The sequence below is a fragment of the Nilaparvata lugens genome, chromosome 1, assembly GCF_014356525.2.
Source record: "Nilaparvata lugens isolate BPH chromosome 1, ASM1435652v1, whole genome shotgun sequence".
NCBI classification, from domain to species: Eukaryota; Metazoa; Arthropoda; class Insecta; order Hemiptera; family Delphacidae; genus Nilaparvata; species Nilaparvata lugens.
The window spans coordinates 94978984-95000986 of NC_052504.1; the positions used below are offsets into that span (position 1 = coordinate 94978984).

General features: G+C 33.4%; 1 protein-coding gene across 1 annotated transcript in view; it reads right to left on the bottom strand.

The window, feature by feature from the left end:
* Positions 1-22003, bottom strand: part of LOC111053313 (arfGAP with SH3 domain, ANK repeat and PH domain-containing protein) — an 83707-nt gene that overhangs the window by 17991 nt on the left and 43713 nt on the right. Inside the window, 5 exon segments of the mRNA XM_039419675.1 lie at positions 2905-3079; positions 7568-7687; positions 13046-13199; positions 16330-16460; positions 17356-17536. Coding sequence (XP_039275609.1) covers positions 2905-3079; positions 7568-7687; positions 13046-13199; positions 16330-16460; positions 17356-17536 — 761 coding nt within the window.

Below are 22003 nucleotides of genomic sequence, written 5' to 3' on the forward strand. Positions count from 1 at the left end.
AAATACTTAGTAGGTTATATGGAGCAACAGTGCAGCAAAATCAAAATGAAGTTGGTAACAGTGACTGCTGTGGCTGCTATAGTGAGCAGAGGTGCAACGAAGCACAACGCGCTAATTATTATTCATTATATATTATAACCAAGGACAACGAGGACTTTAGGATTTTAGGATTAAGGTTTTTATCAATAATAAAATTACACAGAAAAACATTTGATGCATTTCAGGCAATTTTACCCATAATTACCCACTTTTCATATTCAATGGTAACTGTAGGAAAAACTTAATGTGAAATATGTGCGCAAAGTTCCTCTGCTGCACTCAAGAAACCATTCCGCCCGAGCCTACGGCTCGGGCGTAAACGTTTCTTTCGGTGCAGCAAACTGTCACTTTGCGCACTAGTTGCACAAATAACTATTATGATATTGCTGTCATAAATGTGTGTAAACAGAGAGCGTTCAGTGGTCAGTCACATATCATCAGCTGTACCCTACCAAGACCGCTGGAGCTCGGAACACTCAGTGATTGCACTCACCCTGTAACATTATGTAGCAGATTTTGTGAGAAGAAAATTGTAGAAAAATACGTTTCAACCTCATTAATCATCATACAATGGAGAAAAACTCAGATTCGAATTCAGCGCCCCAAAATACATATACAGGGTGACTCATAATTATGGTAAAATAATTTGATACGTGATAATAGAGGTAAAAATAAGAAAAAAGTTCATATAAACATATATCCATAAACGCTTCATTAGCGAGCTATACAGGTGAAAGATTTCGCCCGGAATTCAGTTCCTCTAGTGAAATACACCGATGCTGAATTGTTCGGCGACTAGTTTTTGAGAAACTTATGCTGGATTCATATGAAAAAATATCTGAAAAATTGAATAAAACTAGTCTGGGAGCTGTAGTGTGAGTAGTTTTTGAGAAAAAAGTTGAAATATGCAAAAAATCTAAATAGAAAAGCACAGACTTCTACGTTTGATGCCCAATTACTTTAATAATTCCTCGCAATAAAAATTGTAGAGAATTTAATTCTGAAAATAATGATGTAAGCTGTGTAAAGTAAATTTAAATAAAAGTTGAATAAAATGTATTCTTATGTAGTACATTACACCGCAAAAATTTGCTGTTTTATGAGGAGAGAACTAATAACTCATAGGTTGTAGCTGATTGCAAATAAAAAATGGATTTTAATAACAGCTGTTCCAAAACAGCTGATTTATTATGTTTTAAATGAGAAAATATTTAAAAGAAATCATCAGCTGAAAATTATTTTCAGAAATATTTTTGCTCACTGTAGAACAAAAAAAAAACAAACTGTAAGTTAGGCCTACTGTAACCGCGCTGTGTTTTTTGTTTAATCTATTAACCAGTTATTTGTAGCCATTCCACTTTGCTTTTGTGTTAAGTGTTAAATTTTTAAAAAATGGCAGGTAATCTTAGACATAATTAGCTGACATGCATTTAATGTATGGAATGTGACACTACTGTAATAGTACTGTAGCAAGACGTTTGTATCAAGAGAACTTTCCTAACCGAGTATGTCAAAGTTCAAGGTTTTTTGCCACTATTCATCAACGTCTGTCTGAAACAGATTCTTTGATATCCAAAGAGCACATTTATGCAGGCAGACCCCGATCTAATATGACTGTTGAGTTAGAAGAACAAGTTCTTAATGAAATTTATGAACATACAGAGAAGAGCACAAGAGAATTGTCAGTGAAGTTAAATGTCAATCAATCTATCATTTGGAGGATACTAAAATAGCAACAATTACATCCATACCACCTCCAGAAAGTTCATACTTTATTGCCACGAGACTCTATTCCCCGTGCTGGTATTTGCCGATGGTTTTTAGTAAAACTTGTTTACCCAAACTTTTTAACAACCATTATATTTACCAACGAGGCACACTTTACAAGAACAGCTATCGTAAAACGTCTACAACCAACATATTTGGGCAGCTGAGAATCCTCATGCCATCAATCCTAATCTTCCACAACATCAGTTTTCAGTGAACATTTGGGCAGGAATCGTAGGAGATCATCTACTTCTGTTCGAGCTTCCTCCCAGGCTTAATGGCATGATCTACTATTCTTTTGGTATAAGTTTAATGTCATTTAAATATGCTACTTTCATATAAAAAAACTTTTCATGAAAGCCGAATATTTTATTTGCAATCAGCTACAACTTATGAGTTATTAGTTCTCTCCTCATAAAACAGCATATTTTTGTGGTGTAATGTATCTACTACATAAGAATACATTTTATCCAACTTTTAATTGAATTTAGTTTACACAGCTTACATAATTCTTTCCAGAATTAAATTCTCTACAATTTTTATTGCGAGGAATTATTTGTTTACTGGTCATTAAAGAAAATTATTGGGCATCAAACGTAGAAGTCTGTGTTTTTCTACTTAGATTTTTTGCATATTTCAACTTTTTTCTCAAAAACTACTCACACTACAGCTTCCAGACTAGTTTTATTCAATTGTTCAGATATTTTTTCATATGAATCCAGCATAAGTTTCTCAAAAACTAGTCGCCAAACAATTCAGCATCAGTGTATTTCACCAGAGGAACTGAATTCCGGGCGAAATCTTTCACCCTGTATAGCTCGCTAATGAAGCGTTTATGGATATATGTTTATATGAACTTTTTTTCTTATTTTTACCTCTACTATCACGTATTGAAATAATTTACCATAATTATGAATCACCCTGTAGAATCGCCGAGAAAAATTCTTTCGGGGCTGTTTCCTGAAAAACGGCCATTTGACTGGACTATATTTATTGCCCATTCCAGATTTTGTTTCTCATCTGCACTCTTGGTCATAAATAGCCAAGCTTGCTTTCAATGTGATCACACCCTTACTTGTGTTTAGCATTGTGTCTTACCAGGAGCCGACTGAGGTTTCTTGCCCTGTGGAGGAGGTGGCGGGGGCATTTGCTGTCGATAACTGCCCGACTTGAGACTGTCGCAGGTCGACGAGCGCGATCGCATATTGACAGGCGACTCCGCGTAGCTCGGCGGTCGGGACGGCTGCTTCCTCTCCGGAGTCACACACCCGTTCTAAAAGTCACACAACTCTACAATCAACATTATTTCAAAAGTACATTTCTAGTTGATTGTTCAAATTACAAATACTGCCTTAATCAAATAACAATTTTATTTTATTAGACAAGAAATAATACAATAATACGTACACATACATTTTTGGGATTTAATCTTGTTGTACGACTACAATTTTAAATCAAAATTAGACTAAATAAAAACACACATATGTCAAATTCGACACAGTTTCATTCGGTTGATTGTTCAAATTACAAATAGTGCCTTAATCAGATAAAAATTTTATTGGAGAAGTAATAATACAATAATAAGTACACATACATTTTGGGATTTAATCTTGTTGTACGACTACAACTTAAAAACAGAATTAGACTAATTAAATAAAAACACACATATGTTGTCAAATTCGACACAGTTTTATTCGGCACACGACCATGGTTTCGTGATTACCTACATTTTTGGGATTTAATCTTGTTGTACGACTACAACTTTAAAACAAAATTAGACTAATTAAATAAAAACACACATATGATGTCAAATTCTACACAGTTTTATTCTGTTCACAATCATGGTTTCGTGACTACACAGGTCAAAATGTGTAGAATTTGGCAACATATGTGTGTTTTTATTTAATTATGGAACGGTTCTACAATATTGTAAATGACTCAGTCGAATTTTTGAAATTAAACTAAATTAATAAATTTTTCCAAACTAAGTTACAACTAGTACTTTTTTGCATACGATTTTCCCTTTGAATACAAGCACATATCATATACAAAGTTTGGGGAAGAACAACAGGCTAAGCAAAAACTGTCCTTCCGAATTTTGATGAATTGAAGTTTCCAAAAAAAGGTTATGTTCTCGCTTCTATAAGTATTAGTCAATATGGGAAACATAACATAAATTCAACATAATAAGTTTTATTACTAATCTATCTAAATTTAAAATTGTTTGTTTTATTCTGATTTGTATATTCAGATAGATGATTTAGGGCCGTTTGCACAGTATAGATTGCGTTTAAGTTAATCCGAAAGTTTAAACTTGAATCGGTTTTCTCAGTGCATTTACTAATCCAGTTCAAGTTAAACTAGTTTAGCGTTAAGTTGGTAATAGAATGTCCTGATTTTTACAGGAAATTTTTTATTTGTTTACAAACCATCAGTAATTTGAGGTTATGTAGCTACTATTCTAGTATTTTCTTGTTCTTGTTCAAAATCCACAGAGTTGTAAGCTGTACGGTTCTAAAAGTGAAAAGCGATCAAGAAATTCTTTAAAAAATTATGTTTAGTTGGCACCAGAAAATATATTTTAGAATGTCAGATAAAAAAGTTATTTTGTTACGCTTGAATCTACTATGGTCTTCCTCGTTTATTAGAAATCTCTCGAAAGCAATATCTCATTTAAGTGTTATTAAAAACATGTTTTCCAATCGAAGACCACTGTTAAAAATTGTCTTATTTTCTATCAAGTGGTTTATTCAATCAAAACAATAAATTGGTAAACATTTTTAATTTGACTATTAAGAAACATGTGCTCAAATTAAAAAATATTCAAAATTTTCAAAGAGTAACTAGACAAGTCGCTCAAAACTTAATCACAATTGAAAGATTTGATAGCACCCTATCCCGTAGAAGTATTTCATATTTCAGAAATAAACTCTATAATAAAGTTCCAAGAGGATGGTTGATAAAGAAGCCTAAAATAAAAGATTTCCATACCTGGGTGAAAGAAAATTATTTTTATTCAATTAATGATTTGGTTTAATATTGATTGATGTTGTATGAATCTTAAATTCAGCTTTATGTATATCTTTAATTTATTGTTATTTCTTAGAATAGAATATTTAGTTGGTTGAATGTTAATTACTGTTAGCCTATATTATAATATTGTAGGATCATTTTATATATTTATATTAATGTATAAGTGAATAAGTTATATTAAGACTCCACGTCGGCGTACAAGTTTTCTTTTGCCGACGTGAGCACAAAGTTATCAATTTCCTTTCAGTTGTATTCTGTATATATTTTTGTGCAATAAACGATTTGATTTGATTTGGTAGTTGCTGTACTCAAGCAAAACCGTTAAAAAAATTCTCTATACCATAAATTTAAATTATTTGTTTTTTGCCCAATTTTTCTCAGTTTCAAAATTTCTTCGCAGTCATCTTTATCAATCGCATTAAAAACTTCTATCAATTCCTCCATTACAATTATTTTAACATTCAAATAATGATTCACTATAACCTAAATTAATAATAATTATCGTCTACAGAAGCATTAAAAACAACCGTCGAAAAATAATTTACTATAAGCTGTTTCCCCATCAAATCTTTACAGATGTCAAGTTAATCCAAATTATTTGGTTTAAACCTCCTGCTTTGGAGGTTTAAACTTTCCCAGAGTTTAAACTCAATACAGAGATTAAACTAATACTGTGCAAACGGGATTTTAGTTTAAACAAAAAAAAATCCAGATTTGGTTTAAGCTTTAGCTTAAACTTACACTGTGCAAACGGCCCTTAGTTTATAAATTGAAATGGACATAACCTGCATAATATTTGGACAATTTAAGACAAAATTAGGAAATTGAAGAAGTTCTGGGCAATAGCTTGTTTTTTTCTTTTCCGACTACTGTATTGTTTACTCTATCCAATAAATAAATATAAATTTTCATTTCACAAGCATTCAACTAATAATTTGAAGGTTATAGAACTGAATAAAAAATAATATTTTACTTGATAAATTACCATAAATAGATAATTTCAAACTATTATGTGAAACAAAGCAGCTCAGTTGCTAGAAGCACAAAACTGAAAGCAAGTTGTGGTTGAGGTCCACAAGAGGTCTTGTGCTTGTGCGTAAGGCTCAACTCACACACAACTCGAGTCGAGAAGAGACTGCAACTCTATTATCTTCTCGACGCAGCATGTGTTTTCAAATGGTGACACTCAGACCAGTCGATTCTAGTCTCCGCGACCTCACGACTGTGAGAGTGAGTCGAGCGTCGACTCGACATGTTGGTCGAGCCTCGACTTGAGTTTCGTAGTACCGTGCATTTTTAATTAAAGTGGTTATGTTTTATCATTTTAAATAATACAGTAATAGGAATTGGATAAGACAATTTTATTCATATTAACTAGTAGTTCTGTGAACAGTAGACCTCACGCAGTTTTCTCATCCACAAGTATCTGATGTCACCTGTTCTAGTTGATTCAGTTGAATCACAATTCACAGTTGAATCATAATTTACTCTAAAATAAACACTGTTATTTGTTTTCTCCAAGATCAAAAACTCACTTCTGTTAATAAACTCAGTTCACGTTTGAATTTGTATCCCATATGATGATTTATCCAGTTTCGTGATGATCTTTCCATCTGATAAAAATATTCTCAACTATTTTAAAATTAATTTTTTTCAATCAAGAATATTATAATTTCGGCATTATTTATTCAGTTCATTTAATCATTTTTATAATTTATTAAATTTGTTTTTCAAATGTGAGAATAATGATACTGATGGGCACGCATCTATGGTTATTTATATCTGGTTATTTTTATATCTGGCTATTTATTTTTAACGGATCTCGAAAACGGCTCTAACGATTTTCACGAAATTTGGAACATAGTAATGATATAAAGATTCGATTGCTCTAGGTCTCATCCTTGGGAAAACTCGCTGAACGACATTAAAAGGATACCTAATTCATCCTTGGCTGAAACAGCTGTGGGTAGTAAAAAAGTATGTGAAAAATCAAAATATCGCATCCCCGACATTCATAAGATGACGTATAGCCAGCTTTGAAATATAAAGACGATCATTTTAGAGAATTGTGTTCTGTTTATCAATAAATAAAAATAACGAGCGAAGCTCGGTGCCCCGATATTAAATATAAATAGACACGGCCAGACATCTGTGTCAGCTGATTGATTATGAATAATTCTATGAAAAAATCTTCAAAGTAGATAATATATATATATATATATATATATATATATATAATATATATATATATATATATATATATATTATATATATATATATATATATATAGTGATATCAGAGTATGGAGGAATTCCTTTTCTTCTCATATTATTCTTAAAGTGCAAAATTTCAAAAAAAAACTTGTGTATACATCGACGCGAAGTTGAAAAAGGAATATTCCTGCCAAATCTCATCGAATTCTATCAACGTGTTTGGCCGTAATCGCGTTACATACAGACAGACAAAAGCAAATCGAGTTGAAACATAGATCTCACTACGTTCGGTCAATTATTATAAAACTTGTTACATGCGCAGAAGTGACGAATTGAATCTCATATTTTTAATAATGTAAGGTTAGTAATGGAGTAGCATGGAACTGAAGTAGTGACAATGAGAAAGAAAGTCGTAAGGTCGAGAGACTGGAGTATCCTCGACTGGAGTCGTACGATTTGAGTCGAGGTAGTGTGAGTTGGGCCTAATGAGATTTGAGTGGATGAATGCAACTCACCCTGTCCTCGATAACTGTTTCGTCATCTGAGAAGTCGGTGGAGCCTTCGTCATGTGACAGATTCCAGTCGATATTTATGTTCTCAAACAGTGACTTCTGTCTGTCTAGGGCATGCCGCAACTGAAAGCAATGGAAAAATAACAGTTATATATGAATATTGAAAAAAAAAACAGGAACATAGGGGAGTATCATTTATTTATCGTACAGTCCAGTCTCACAAGGTCTCAGATTATCCATTATCAGATTAACCATCATTTCCTATGTTATGTTTCTCATATTTAGTGTTTCCTATATTATTATTATTATTATTTTGTCATGTGAAACTGTATATATGAGCATAGCTTCAACAGTGTATGACACGTCAATTAATAGTTATTTGTGCAACTAGTGCGCAAAGTGACAGTTTGCTGCACCGAAAGAAACGTTTACGCCCGAGCCGTAGGCGAGGGTGGAATGGCTTCTTGAGTGCAGCAGAGGAACTTTGCGCACGTATTTCACATTAAATTTTTCCTACATTTATCATTGAATATGAGAAGTGGTTGATTATGGGTAAAATAATGGCTGAAATACATCAAATGTCTGTATAGTTTTGTTATTAATAACAACTTTAATTTATTTTAAACTTGATAATTGAAATTAATAATTGATCATTTATTCAAATTAAAAATTAAATTAATCCAATTAATTTGAAAATTTGAATAATTTTGATTAAATCTTAATTTCTAAATAATTTTTCAACCAATCAATTTATGAATGACAAAAAAATTGAAATAATGAATAATTAATAATATTCAAAATGTAAAATTTAATGAGTTCTCATTTTTATTTATTTGGAAATCAGAAAATATATAGATAGAACAAATTTGCATTCAAAATAGACGCCAACAATGTCAACAGCTGATTGGGATGGCTGCAAGATAATATGCAAAGTATTAAGAGTACGCAAAGTAATACTTTGCACATTAGAGCGGGAAAGTGATTCTTTGCGTTCTGTAATCAGTGCAGGAATGGTCACTTTTCAAGGTAACTGTAGGAAAATAATATTAAACTACATCTAGTTTTCCCAGCCCTGAGGTCACAGCAATTTCAAAAAAAAAATCTCAATACTGAAATCACTCCATCCACGCACGTTGCGCGTATCTTGTCATGCCCCAAGACAAGCCCAACAAAGCCGCGGAGACCAAGTTTTAAACTTATTTACATAAGTTAACTCTTATTTTACAACCCTACCAGTTGTTCTAACCTACAAGTTTAAGTTTTAAAGAATAAGATTTAATAATATCAAGTTTTTTTTAAGAATATCAAATTATCATCTGATATTCTAAAAAAATTAGATAAATTACAATACAATACAAATAAATTTTATTTCCATTAATATACAAATAAACAATATAATCAATAAAATTTACATAATATTCAAAAATACAATATATGAAATTTACTACAAATATAAATAAATTGCATTTTTTCGGAAATTAACCTACTCAACTATGGGGAACCCATGTTCTAGAGCAGGTGTAGTAGTAATACAATTAAATTTAGAGTGGGGGTGCAAATACATTGGGTAAGTGAGCATATTGTTCGAAATTATGTTTTCTATATTATGTCTTGTGTCCAGTTGTTGTGATCCAGTTTTTAAAGGCGCATTTAAATTTTCTTGAGTTTTCTATTATCTTGATGTGTACAGGAAATAAATTGTGGAGTTTTGGTGCTAGGTGGTTGAAGTGTCGTTGGTATGTTGCCTTCCTAGCCACGTTCGTGATAAGTAGGCTTCTATTTCTAGTGTTATGACAGTGGTTTCTATTTTGAAAGCTTTCTGGGTTCTTGTGCAGTCTTCAAATAATTTCTAGGGAGTAGAGTTGTCTTGCGTCCATGCGTCTTGCGTTGATGTCTTGCGTCCATCACACCAAACTCATTGTAGAGCTGGTCTGATGGATAACGAGGTGGCTTCTGCTTAATTATTTTAATTATTAGTTTTTGCACTTTTATAAGGGGGTCGAAGTGAACGTAGTTTGTTCCTCCCCATCCTACAATTCCATAGGTAAGCAACGACTGAACTGAGGAATAGTAGACCATCTTCATGCACTTCTCGTCTATAATATTGTTCTCAGTATTTTGAACTTGAATATTATTTTTCTTAACTTCTTGCAGAGGCAATCTATATGATGATCCCAGCGTAGAAAAGAATCTAGTATAGTGCCAAGTAGCTTTTGAATTATATCAAAGGTATGAAATCGAATGTGTGTTACCAGTTCTTCGCAGGTGCGATGGCCGGATAACGCTATCTGCTTTGTCGAATGATAGACAAGAATGGCAACACCTATGCTAATCAAATACTGTCATTATAACGTGGATCTCACTATAGAAACATTGAAACATAGGAGAACACCATAGATTTATCATAAAGTCCAGTCCCACAAGGTCTCAGATTATCCATTAGTACATTTGAAATGTGAAATTTATTTGCCAAAAAATGCACACATTACAAAAATTTGACATAGACAAGTCTAACAGAAACACAATATCTTAAACTAAGAAACAACATAAAATAGAACTTGACTGATCATGAAATGAACAATGGACGTTAGATATCCATTATCAGATTAACCATTATTTCCTATGTTATGTTTCTCATATTTAGTGTTTCCTATCTTATTTTGAAACCCTAACAGTTTTCCTAACCTTCAATTTCAAGTTTTGAAGAGTTTTCAAGTTTTACACTGAAGATGGCACAATATAATTATGTTAAAACTAGCCGTCAGGTTCGCTTCGCTCGCCGTATCCGTCTAGCCAGGGGGCTCCGCCCCCTGGACAACCGACTGGATCGTCCAAGAATGAAATCAGCAGGCTCGCTTCGCCTGCCTGCATTTTCCATTTGAGCATTTTTATCATATGTTAGGACAATCCAGTCGGGGGCCAGACTAACTTCTCCGTCTGGCTAAACAGATATGGCGAGCAAAGCGAGCCATATCTGCTAGTAATATAATATTCCCAGGATTGAAGTGGCAGTGCCCAATCAATTTTTCCGCGATAAATGCATTTAAATTTTCAACTTGGTGCCAACCTAACAAAGTCAACTCAACTTAATGCCAACCTGACAAAATTATTAATTTAATTGCCAGTTAACAACTGTTTTGAAGAGGTACTCTATCTAGATTATAGTTCTATAGTAACATATAAGGAATTTCAATTATAATTAAGAGTTTGGGAGAAGAAGAATATACATGCTAAAAGACGAACTTTAAACCCTTAAAAACACCCTTAGAGTTAAAAGATTTCTTAGTGCGCCTCTAAAGGGCCAACTGAACATACCTACTAAATTTGAACGTTTTTGGTCCGGTAGATTTTTAGTACTGAGAGTGAGTGAGTGAGTGAGTGAGTGAGTGAGTGATCCAGTCAGTCAGTCCGTCAGTCAGTCAGTCAGTCAGTCAGTGCCATTTCGCTTTTATATATATATATATATATATATATATATATATATATATATATATATATATATATATGTATGTGTCATAATCATCATCATCAGTGTTCTGCCCCAGGGCAGGTCCATACATGATTCCTCTTTCTCCATTCCTCTCTATCCTGAGAGATTCTCTTGAGCATGAAGTATTTTCCCTCCACCATCTCCACTCTCCTCCATCCCAGCACCATCCCTTTCTCCACAGCCTATCATAAATAAGATTACCATCATAAGGAGGCCGCCATGCCTCCTTAAAGAATCTTTAATCACTGTTCGGAGCACTCAGACGTCTTCTGGTTCTCCCCCTCCAAATTCCATGATATCTCATATAATTTGGTAGGGTATCATGTGATCTATCTTTCTGTGATTGGTGTTCTAATTTTATACTATTTTCTATTATTATTTAATTTACTTTCATTTTTGGTTTTACACAGATATTCTTTCTTCTTTTTTTCTCTCTTCATTTTTATCTATTATTAGAACCGCTCCTCAGGGTACAGAAGCTGATCATGAGGGTCATCAACCAGAAGCCTCCACGCTATTCAATGAGTTTGACGTGATGGATCCAAGACAGCTCTACTCCAAGGAGATACTATGCAGATTACACAAGAACCCAACAACATTCCAAACCAGGAACCACAACCACAACACCAGATACAGGAATCTTCTCATCATCAGTGTTGCAAGGAAGGCACTATACCAGAGACATTTCAATGATTTAGCACCAAAATTATATAATCTACTTCCTGCAAACTTTATACAGATTAATCATCCTAGAAAGTTCAAAACAATAGTTCACAATTGGTTGATGAGTAAAGGAAGACAGAACATAGAAAACATTATTTCAAACAACAACTAACCACCTAATGACTTACTAAACACTAACTTATTAATAATACGCACAAAAAAAACAAACAAAACCTACTCTAGAACATGGTACGCCATAGTGGAGTAGGTCAATTTCCACACAGAAAAAACTAAAGTAGAGGACACATTATAAGAATTTTTCTAACTAACTATTGTATGTAATTGTAATTTATTATTTTGTGTGATTGATGTAGTTTTAGTTTTTTGGGAAATAAACATTTTATTCATTTATTCATTCATTCATTATTATTTGATTCTATGTTGTTTATTGATTATTATTATTATTGTTTATGATTACTTCAGTGATTATTTGTATTCTTTCATATTATTGCATATTTTATTATCCTGTATTTCAAGTTGTACAATGTGTTGAAAATATAGTATTGTGTGAAGGATGCAAAATGGGTTTCAGCCTGTTGTCTCCATTAATAAAAATTGTTATTATTATTAATATGTAAGTTTATGTAACTATTCAATAAACTCATTATATTTTTAGACAATATTCTAGTGTTTCATTATAGATGTGTATCAATATATCTAACCAAAAATAGTATCTGATCTCATATTATCGTCTGATACAGTGGAAAATTGCAATAAATATATAAAATAGTTATTTGTGCAACTAGTGCGCAAAGTGACAGTTTGAAAGAAACGTTTACGCACGAGCCGTAGGCGAGTGCGGAATGATGGTTTCTTGAGTGCAGCAAATGAACTTTGCGCACGTATTTCACATTAAATTTTTCCTACAGTTACCATTGAATATGAAAAGTGGGTAATTATGGGTAAAATCGCCTGAAATGCATCAAATGTTTTTCTGTGTAATTTTATTATTGATAAAAACCTTAATCCTAAAATCCTAAAGTCCTCGTTGTCCTTGGTTATAATATATAATGAATAATAATTAGCGCGTTGTGCTTCGTTGCACCTCTGCTCACTATAGCAGCCACAGCAGTCACTGTTACCAACTTCATTTTCATTTTGCTGCACTGTTGCTCCATATAACCTACTAAGTATTTTGCGTTGCCATGTTGCAAATCTGGAGTGCAGAAAAATTTTTCCCGCACTAGAGCGGAAAAGTGATTCTTTGCGTTCTGTAATCAGTGCAGCAATGGCCACTTTTCAACGTAACTGTAGGAAAAGAATGTTACCAGTTCCTCGCAGGTACGATGGCCCTTCTCCTGAGCGATGTCGAGAGCAGTCTTGTCGTAGGCGTTGCGCAGGGAGGGGTCGGCCCCACTGCGCAGCAGCAGCTTCATGCATTCTGCCTTGTCATGGAGAGCGCACAAGTGCAGCGCCGTGTTACTACAACATATCCAACCAAAAAACTATCAAATAATACATCGAATTGATTCAGAATAGACTAATGTAGTGACTAAAGTGATGATGTAACAATCAAGGAATATAAAATAATTATCTTGTTTAATAACAGATTCAAAGCGACAAATCAAACTGAGAGAGAAAACTGAGTATCATCCTCGAATTACATGGGAAATAATAATACAGATTAGCACGTTGAACAATACAGACGAATTCCTAAGCAGTAAAAGTTCTTCAGTGGGAAATAATTGCCTGATATTGGCCCATATGAATAAAACCAGAGCAAATGGTTATGAGCATGAGCATGGAGCATAAGATTTTTGTGTAGTAGAGAAGTTGATATTTTGGTCTGTCATTATTTATCAGAGATTGACAATGGTGTAATAACCGAAACCGGTCTTTCTAATTATCAATAAATCAGTGGTTTTTTGTCAATTTCTTAGTCTTTTTCATTCGATATGGAGCATAAGGTTTTGCTCATGAGCAAAAGGTAGAAGCAAAAGCATTTGCTTATTTTTATATGAATAAGCTTTACCTTATGCTCCTAAACTCTGGAATTTTAAAGATTTTTCATCAGCTGATTCGCTTTTGTAGCCTTACTTTGTTTTTATAGCTCACGGAAGCGCTAAATATGCAAGTAGGGGGCACCGCCTGTGTTTGCGTCGTCTGCTCTGTTTTCTATTTATGAATAGTTTTAGGTTAGTTGAGTTTAGAATTTTGAAATAATAGCGTGAAAAGATGTCATCTCTATAATATTCTTCAGAATATTCTTATAATATCAATAGCCTTCTTATAATCGTCTACACTCTCATCTTCTTTAATGCCTATTTCCTATTTTGTGATGGCTACCTTTATATCAGGTAGCTTATCTTTTGTAGGAATAATGGTGATATATATCATGGTTGAATCTAAAAAGAGTTTTATAGTTCTCAACTATTGTTTGTGATCGTATCTGGTATAGGTTCCTCTTCCTCATACGAATTAGTTGAGCCATTTTACTATGAGCAAAAGGTGATAAGCTGCTCTATACTAGACTCACCTTTTTTGAAGCATTTGCTTTAAAAGTTGAGAAAATGCTCTAGTTTATTCATATAATTTTGAGTATAAGCTTTTACTTTTGAGCAAATGCTCAAACTATTTTTTTGATGAGCATGAGCAAAAGGTTTTGCTTATGTTTATTCATAGAAAACGAAGCAAATGCTCCATATTTTAGAAGTATAAGAAAATGCTCAACTTTATTCATATTGCCCATTATGAATGAACAGATTCCTAAGGCCATTAACGATACTATAAGTCTGTCCAACATATCTGTACTGACATGTTGTGTTATCAGTAAACGACTTCGAACTGAAAACAGCTGACAGCAGTTATCCTATACTATAAAACGAGCAATTTCTGTTAATATGTTTGGATGTTTAAATGTTTATATATCTGTATTTGACCGGATCTCGAAAATGGCTCTAACGATTCTCACGAAATTTGGAACAAAGAAGGTTCATGATATGAAGATTCGATTGCACTAGGTCTCATCCCTGGGAAAACTCGCTGAAGGACATTAAAAGGATAAATACGTCCTTGGAAAAACAGCTGGAAATTTTGTCGTCTGTTGATACCGTGATGGAAGTGAGTGAGCGAGTGCATGTGTGGGTTATTCCTCAGCTCATCTCACGAGAAGAATAATTTAGCAAGAAAATCTTAATTTTTTCCCTTTTTTTAGAAAACATGAAAGTCCAAAATAGTAACTAGATGCTGTTAGTGTAGAATAGTACATAGTATATTAACGAATATTGTAGCAAACATAGTATATCATTCTAAATCGAATTAATAGTATATCTATTTGATGATGAGTTTGTTTTTTGAAGTGTGAATAATTTGTTATTTTGATGAGTGATAGTAGCTTAACCTAGATTTTGATTTGGACTGCAGTATAAAAATTTGAAAAGGGACAGTTTTGGACATAAGCCAATAAATCCTGATATGACTGTAATAGTTATTTGTGCAACTAGTGCGCAAAGTGATTGTTTGCTGCACCGAAAGAAACGCACGAGTCGTAGGCGAGGGCGGAATGGTTTCTTGAGTGCAGCAGAGGAACTTTGTGCACGTATTTCACATTAAGTTTTTCCTACAGTTACCATTGAATATGAGAAGTGGTTGATTATGGGTAAAATGATGGCTGAAATACATCAAATGTTTGTCAGTATAATTTTGTTATTAATAGCAACTTTAATTTATTTTAAACTTGATAATCCATTTGAAAATCAATAATCGATAATTTATTCAAATTAAAAATTAAATTAATCCAATTAATTTGAAAATTTGAATAATTTTGAGTAAATCTTAAATTTATGAATGAAAAAATATTATTTGAAATAATGAATAATTAATAATATTCAAAATGTATAGTTTAATGAGTTCTAATTTTTATTTATTTGACAATCAGAAAAAATATAGATAGAACAAATTTGCATTCAAAATACACGCCAACAATGTCAACAGCTGATTGGGATGGCTGCAAGATAATACCATAGAGAAACAAGAGCGTAAGTAAATATCCCATGGTATAGGGAATTTATGTCGCAACTTTTACTGTTATCTCAAGCCGATTACAGTGTATTATTGTAAATTTTTACTGTTTTGTTGGGGTGAGAGTGTATGAACGGCACAATTTGAGAGACTACCAGCGTCACACAGCTACATAGGAAAGAACTACGTGAACTATCGGCTTGGGATAACAGTAAAAGTTGCGACATAAACGCCCTATACCATGGGATATCTACTTATGCTATCGTTTTTCTATGATAATACGCAAAGTATTAAGAGTACTAGAGCGCACTAGAGCGGGAAAGTGATTCTTTGCGTTCTGTTATCAGTAAAGGAATGGTCACTTTCCAATGTAACTGTAGGAAAAATAATTGTACGACTGAGAAAATGAATAAATAAATATCAACTAAAAATTCAATCTTTCGTTACAAATTTTCTATGCTTTTACACACCAGAGCGGAGCTCGGTCCCCCGATATTAGTTCTTAATTGGGCAATTACCTAATAATTGAATGAACAACGTTATTCCTGATGAACAATAAATTATTGTAATGAATGAATGATTGATTGATTACCTGTCACCAGAAGAGGATGTGGGTTTATCAAGGGCGGCAGTAGACATATTTTGGACTAGAAAATCTACCAGGTGAATTGATGAACCCATATCTCTCACAACTGCTAAGTGTAGAGCAGTCTGGCCACAGTCCTGCAACAGACAAACGTTTATTAAATCGATGGAAATATCCATAATTCGTGAATGAAACCACTTGATTTTTAGATTAGCAATTTGGTTTTAGATGGTGTGAGAGGACGAGGTAGACCTATGATGAGGTGGGGAGATAGAATAGCGGCTGACTTGCAGGAGAGTGGTTGGGGGAGAGAGGAAGCATTGGATTGGGCTTTGTGGATAGGCAGACTGAGAGAAAGGAAAGCCGGGAACTGGGATAAGGCACAGCCAAAGAAGAAGAAGAATGTCAAATAAATTCAATAGGAATTCATCTCAATGGCAATATACTTGCATTTTTCAAAATTCTCGAAATAAAACTGCAGGATAATTTAGAGATTATAGATATATTTATGTACTATGGACAGATGAATGTTTAGATTGAATGTACTTGATTGATAGAATCTATCATTATATAATCTTTGATTTACTTTCAAGTAGCAATAAATAAACTACTAATAAATAATAAAACAATTTTACTACGAATACTAATAAAAATGTTTTACATTAACTTCAATAATGATAATTGTTCATGATTGAAACTTCAAAGTACAAAAGACTGAGTAAGAATAATAAAACTTTTGTTATTTGGTTTGAATGAAACCATGTTTTACATTAAATTCAATAATGATAATTTATTGTTCATGATTGAAACTTCAAAGTACAAAAAACTGAGTAAGAATTATAAAACTTTAGTTATTTGGTTTGAATGAAACCTTTTAGACTTATTCATTCTGCACTGTAAACCAAATTTCAATGAAAATTATATTTTAAAACATCACGGCCAAAAATAAAATTTCCAAACCCTAACTTTCTATAAAATATTAATATTTCAATGGACTAAATGATTTGGTTAGCCACTAGTTGATCAACTTACAGACGTGGGAAGAGGTTGAGAGAGGTCGACACCCTCAGCGAAAACTTGCAGAAGGTGATAGAGATTTTTATTATTTACAGCGTGTTCTAAATCACTCATCAGATCATGTTCATCGGAGCAGGTTCTTAGCGCGTACTTTTTATCGACATACTTCGCTCTAATGAAGTCGTACCTCTCATCCCTGCAAAAAAACATTACATTTTAATTTGACACTACATTCAACATTATTCATCAAGATTTCAACATTCATTTTCAACACAGTTATTACATATTAAAATTTAAAATTCTTAGTTTTTGAGTGAAAATGGACTAAATTTTAAAAATCTGGTGTGGCGCACTCACACAACTTTCCTTGCCGTTATGAAAATTGATCACCTGACGCTAGTGTTCCCGCGCATCTCAAGTCTACTATTCAAAGATTTGAGCCAGCTGGTGACTGGGCAATAACGCTGGAGACACACATGAGGTCTGCTATCTCTTCATAGTGAATGATTTAATAGAATCAACAATAATATGCAATTGAATAATCACATTTTCTCGAATTTAAAGCTTATTTTCAATTTTAGGTGAAAATGTTACTGAACATTAATTGTAGAGATTTTCATGCTCAATCTACTCCACTTGATTTTTTTTCGTTTCAATTGTATCTGAAGCCTGATAAGTGGAAATCTATCTGCATTGATGGGGCGAAGATCCTGAAATTTTTACAGATATGGGACTTGTGGCAGTTGATAGAGCTTATCGATGACTATTTTAGGTATGAATTTGATCAAAATCGTTGGAGCCGTTTTCGAGAAAATTGCAAAAACCCTGTTTTTGACAACATTTTCGCCATTTTAGCCGCCATTTTGAATTGCATCAGATCGAAATTGTTCGTGTCGGATACTTATATCGTAAGGACCTAAGTTCCAAATTTCAAGTCATTCCGTTAATTGGGAGATGAGATATCGTGTACACAGACGCACATACACTCATACACACACACACACACGCATACAGACCAATACCCAAAAACCACTTTTTTGGACTCAGGGGACCTTGAAACGTATAGAAATTTAGAAATTGGGGTACCTTAATTTTTTCGGAAAGCAATACTTTCCTTACCTATGGTAATAGGACAAGGAAAGTAAAAAAGTGAAATCATAACCTTATTTTGGTCTTTTTAAAATGTAATCTAAATTTGTGAGAGGAATAATACAAGGAGTACCCATAGTTTTTCTCTCCCGATCAGTGCTTCTTTGTAAAAATTGTAAATAAATAAATATATTACATTTTCACACACATTGTTATTATATCATAACGTTTTAATATTGAAGTACAGTATTGTGTTTAGTTTAGTATCAATGTTTCAATATTCTAGTATTAAATTTGGTAGAATAACAATAATTCTAATGTTTCCTGTAATTACAGAGTCTATCATAATCACTACTTATTTAAAGTCACTGTCCGTGTCAATGTCTATAGAAACCAGGCCTAGACACCCGTGTTCCTTATTGAGCGGCCATTTTGTGGGATTTTTATGGCGGTACATTTGAAAATGCTATCTAATTCAACTCACTCGTAAAGAAATCATGCATTATGAATTTTAAAACTAATATTCTGGTTTAAATATTATGCAAATTCAGGTTTTAAATTTTTTAATAATGAAATTTCAATAATAAATGGTTCAGTAAATTATTAAAAATTGTTCTTATTCTTGTAACATGTTATTATGATTCGTGAGGCATTGGGACAAGAGGCTAAACTCAATAACAGTTTCCCAATCAATTACATCTAAAAATCAACAATTCAATTCCTAGTTGGAATCTAAATACTACCTGTTCTAAATACCAATTATTCTGTTGGAAGAGTTTATTTTACAATTTAAAGCCAAGCAATATCCCTTGAAAAAAATTACAAATAACCCATAATGTTCAATTTATAATGATAACAGCTGATAAATTTGAAAATTGGTGAACTAGAACACCACAAAATGGCGATTTTGCAATGCATCACGGGATTGTGTCATGACCTGTACGTTATAGACCTTGGTACCTGTCAAGGTCTATAACGTACAGGTCATGACACAATCCCGTGATGCATTGCAAAATCGCCATTTTATGGGGTTCTAGTTCACCAATTTTCAAATTTATCAGCTGACTTGAATATTTGTTCCAATACGGACGGTAGAAAGACTAGGAAGACAGTAGTAACTAGGCCAATGACAGATGAAAATCTCGACTTATTTAAGAATTCACTCTCCAATGTAGACTGGAACAATTTGTGCGTGAAACTCATTCTTTGAACTCTGAACAGATATTTAATAGATTTTTCAATATAATACATTATTATTTTAATATGTTCATTCCTGAAAGAAAAATAGTTGTGAATAGTCATCAAGGGGCAAAGAAAACAAGAAAAACAAAACTAAAAAACTGGTACACACCGCAATTAGCGAAAATGAAAAACACAGTATTGTTATATTTAGATATTTCAAGGAGAGATAATACTGATGAAGCTAGGAAGGCATATTTAGATATTAGAAGATCATATAAGCAGTCAATAAATAGAGCTAAGAAAACATATAACATTTCTAAAATTGAGTCTACTAGTAATAAGTGCAAAGCCGCATGGAAAATAATAAAATCTGTTCAGGAAGAGGCTCGAAAAGATCCAATTCCATTCACACCCAATGAAATGAATAAGTTTTTCTTGGACGCAGTGATGGATGTTCATGATAAGATTGACCGGCCCAATTTAACGGCAATTAATTTATTGGAGCAAAACTTCAATTTCCCTCTTAACCAGGATAAGCCCAAATTCTCATTTCACAAAGTCTCCACACGTGAAGTGCTTGATATAGTACTTAGTTTCAAAGCTTCATCCAGTGTTGATATTTACGGCTTTTCAAGTAATCTATTGAAGAAAATTATTCATAATATTATAAATCCATTCACATATTGTATAAATAGATGCCTGAGAGATGGAGTTTTTCCTGAAGTGCTAAAAGTTTCCAGAATTGTACCTGTCTATAAGAAGGGGCCTAAAGATATTCCATGTAGCTATCGTCCCATCTCATTGGTGCCATGTTTTTCAAAAGTCCTTGAAACCATAATGCATAGGCAGTTATATGAATATCTTCAAGAGCACAATATTATAAGTAATGCTCAGAATGGATTTGTTAAGGGTAGGTCAACTACTGGAGCCATGGATGCTCTTGTCAAGAATATTCTGAGCGCTTTTGAAAATAAAGAGTATGCTCAGGTGACCTTTTGTGACCTGAGCAAAGCTTTTGATTGTGTTGTGCACTCTCTCTTACTGGATAAATTAGAATTTTATGGCGTTTGTGGAGCAGATCTTAGCTTATTTAAAACTTATCTTGTGGGACGTAGACAAGTGGTGTGTATTGGAGATAAGAGATCAGATGTAGCTTGCGTAAAATTCGGTGTCCCACAGGGATCAGTTCTCGGGCCATTGCTTTTTATTCTTATGATAAATGACCTTCCTGCTGTTCTAAATTGCCGTTCAATACTGTATGCTGATGACACAACATTTATCAATAAATGTACTGACCTTCAAAATCTTAAAAATCTAACTGAGACCACTCTGATGCAAGCAGCGACATGGTTTAGGGCTAACGGCTTCATGCTCAACGAGAATAAAACACAGACTATGCACTTCACCCTTAGAGGTGGCTTAGATTGTGTGGATGCAATAAGCGATGTAAAATTTCTGGGGATATTCATTGACAGATATTTGACTTGGGAAGCTCATATTAATTATATATCAAGCAAACTTTCAAGAGTGATTTATCTGATCAGACAACTGAAAAATCATGTTCCAGATAATTATTTGAGATCGATATATTTTGCCTTTTTTCAGAGTATTGCAACATATGGCATACTACTGTGGGGAAATAGTAGTCATGCAGAAAATATTTTTTCGCCACACTGCACAGAAAGCAGCTGTTTTCCAGTCCCTACGTAGATCTGAAAGACCTTGTTTGCAGACGACGTCAGAAAAGGGTTTCTTTTCCGGTCTAGGCCAGAAAGTTGTCTCTTTCCAGCCGCTTATGGCTGGAAACAACGCGCTAATTATTATAATAAGTCATCCGCTAGATCGGGCGAGTGTCCACTTTCATAATAAGCTGAAGTCGCCATGATTTCAGTTCCAGTTTCGAATCAAAATAATTCGCTTTGCAACCAGTTTTATTCAATTATTTATTGTTGATTAGTGCATTCCGAATTTTCAAAAATGCTTGAAGATGACTGTGGTATTCCAAGTGAAATTTTAAAAGAATCTGAAATCCTGACTGCAAATCTTCTACCACTAAAATCAAGAGATAGGTACGATAGCTTAACGAGTATTCTTTATTTTGTATTCTTTATTTATTTTGTCAGCAATACCTGTAGTGTGGCGAAAAATATCGTTCGCACCACGGGCAAAAATGTTTTTCCAGCTCTCAATCTTTTCTAGTCCTCGGCCTACGGCCTCGGACTTGAAAACCGATTTCGAGCTGGAAAAATCTCATTTTCTGCTCTAGGTGCGAAATATACTATATTATTGCAAAAGAAGGTGGTCAGGGTTTTAACTGATTCTCATAGACTAGCACACTGTAAGCCTCTTTTCGTCCAGCTTAGAATAATGACAATAGTGAATTTTTACATTT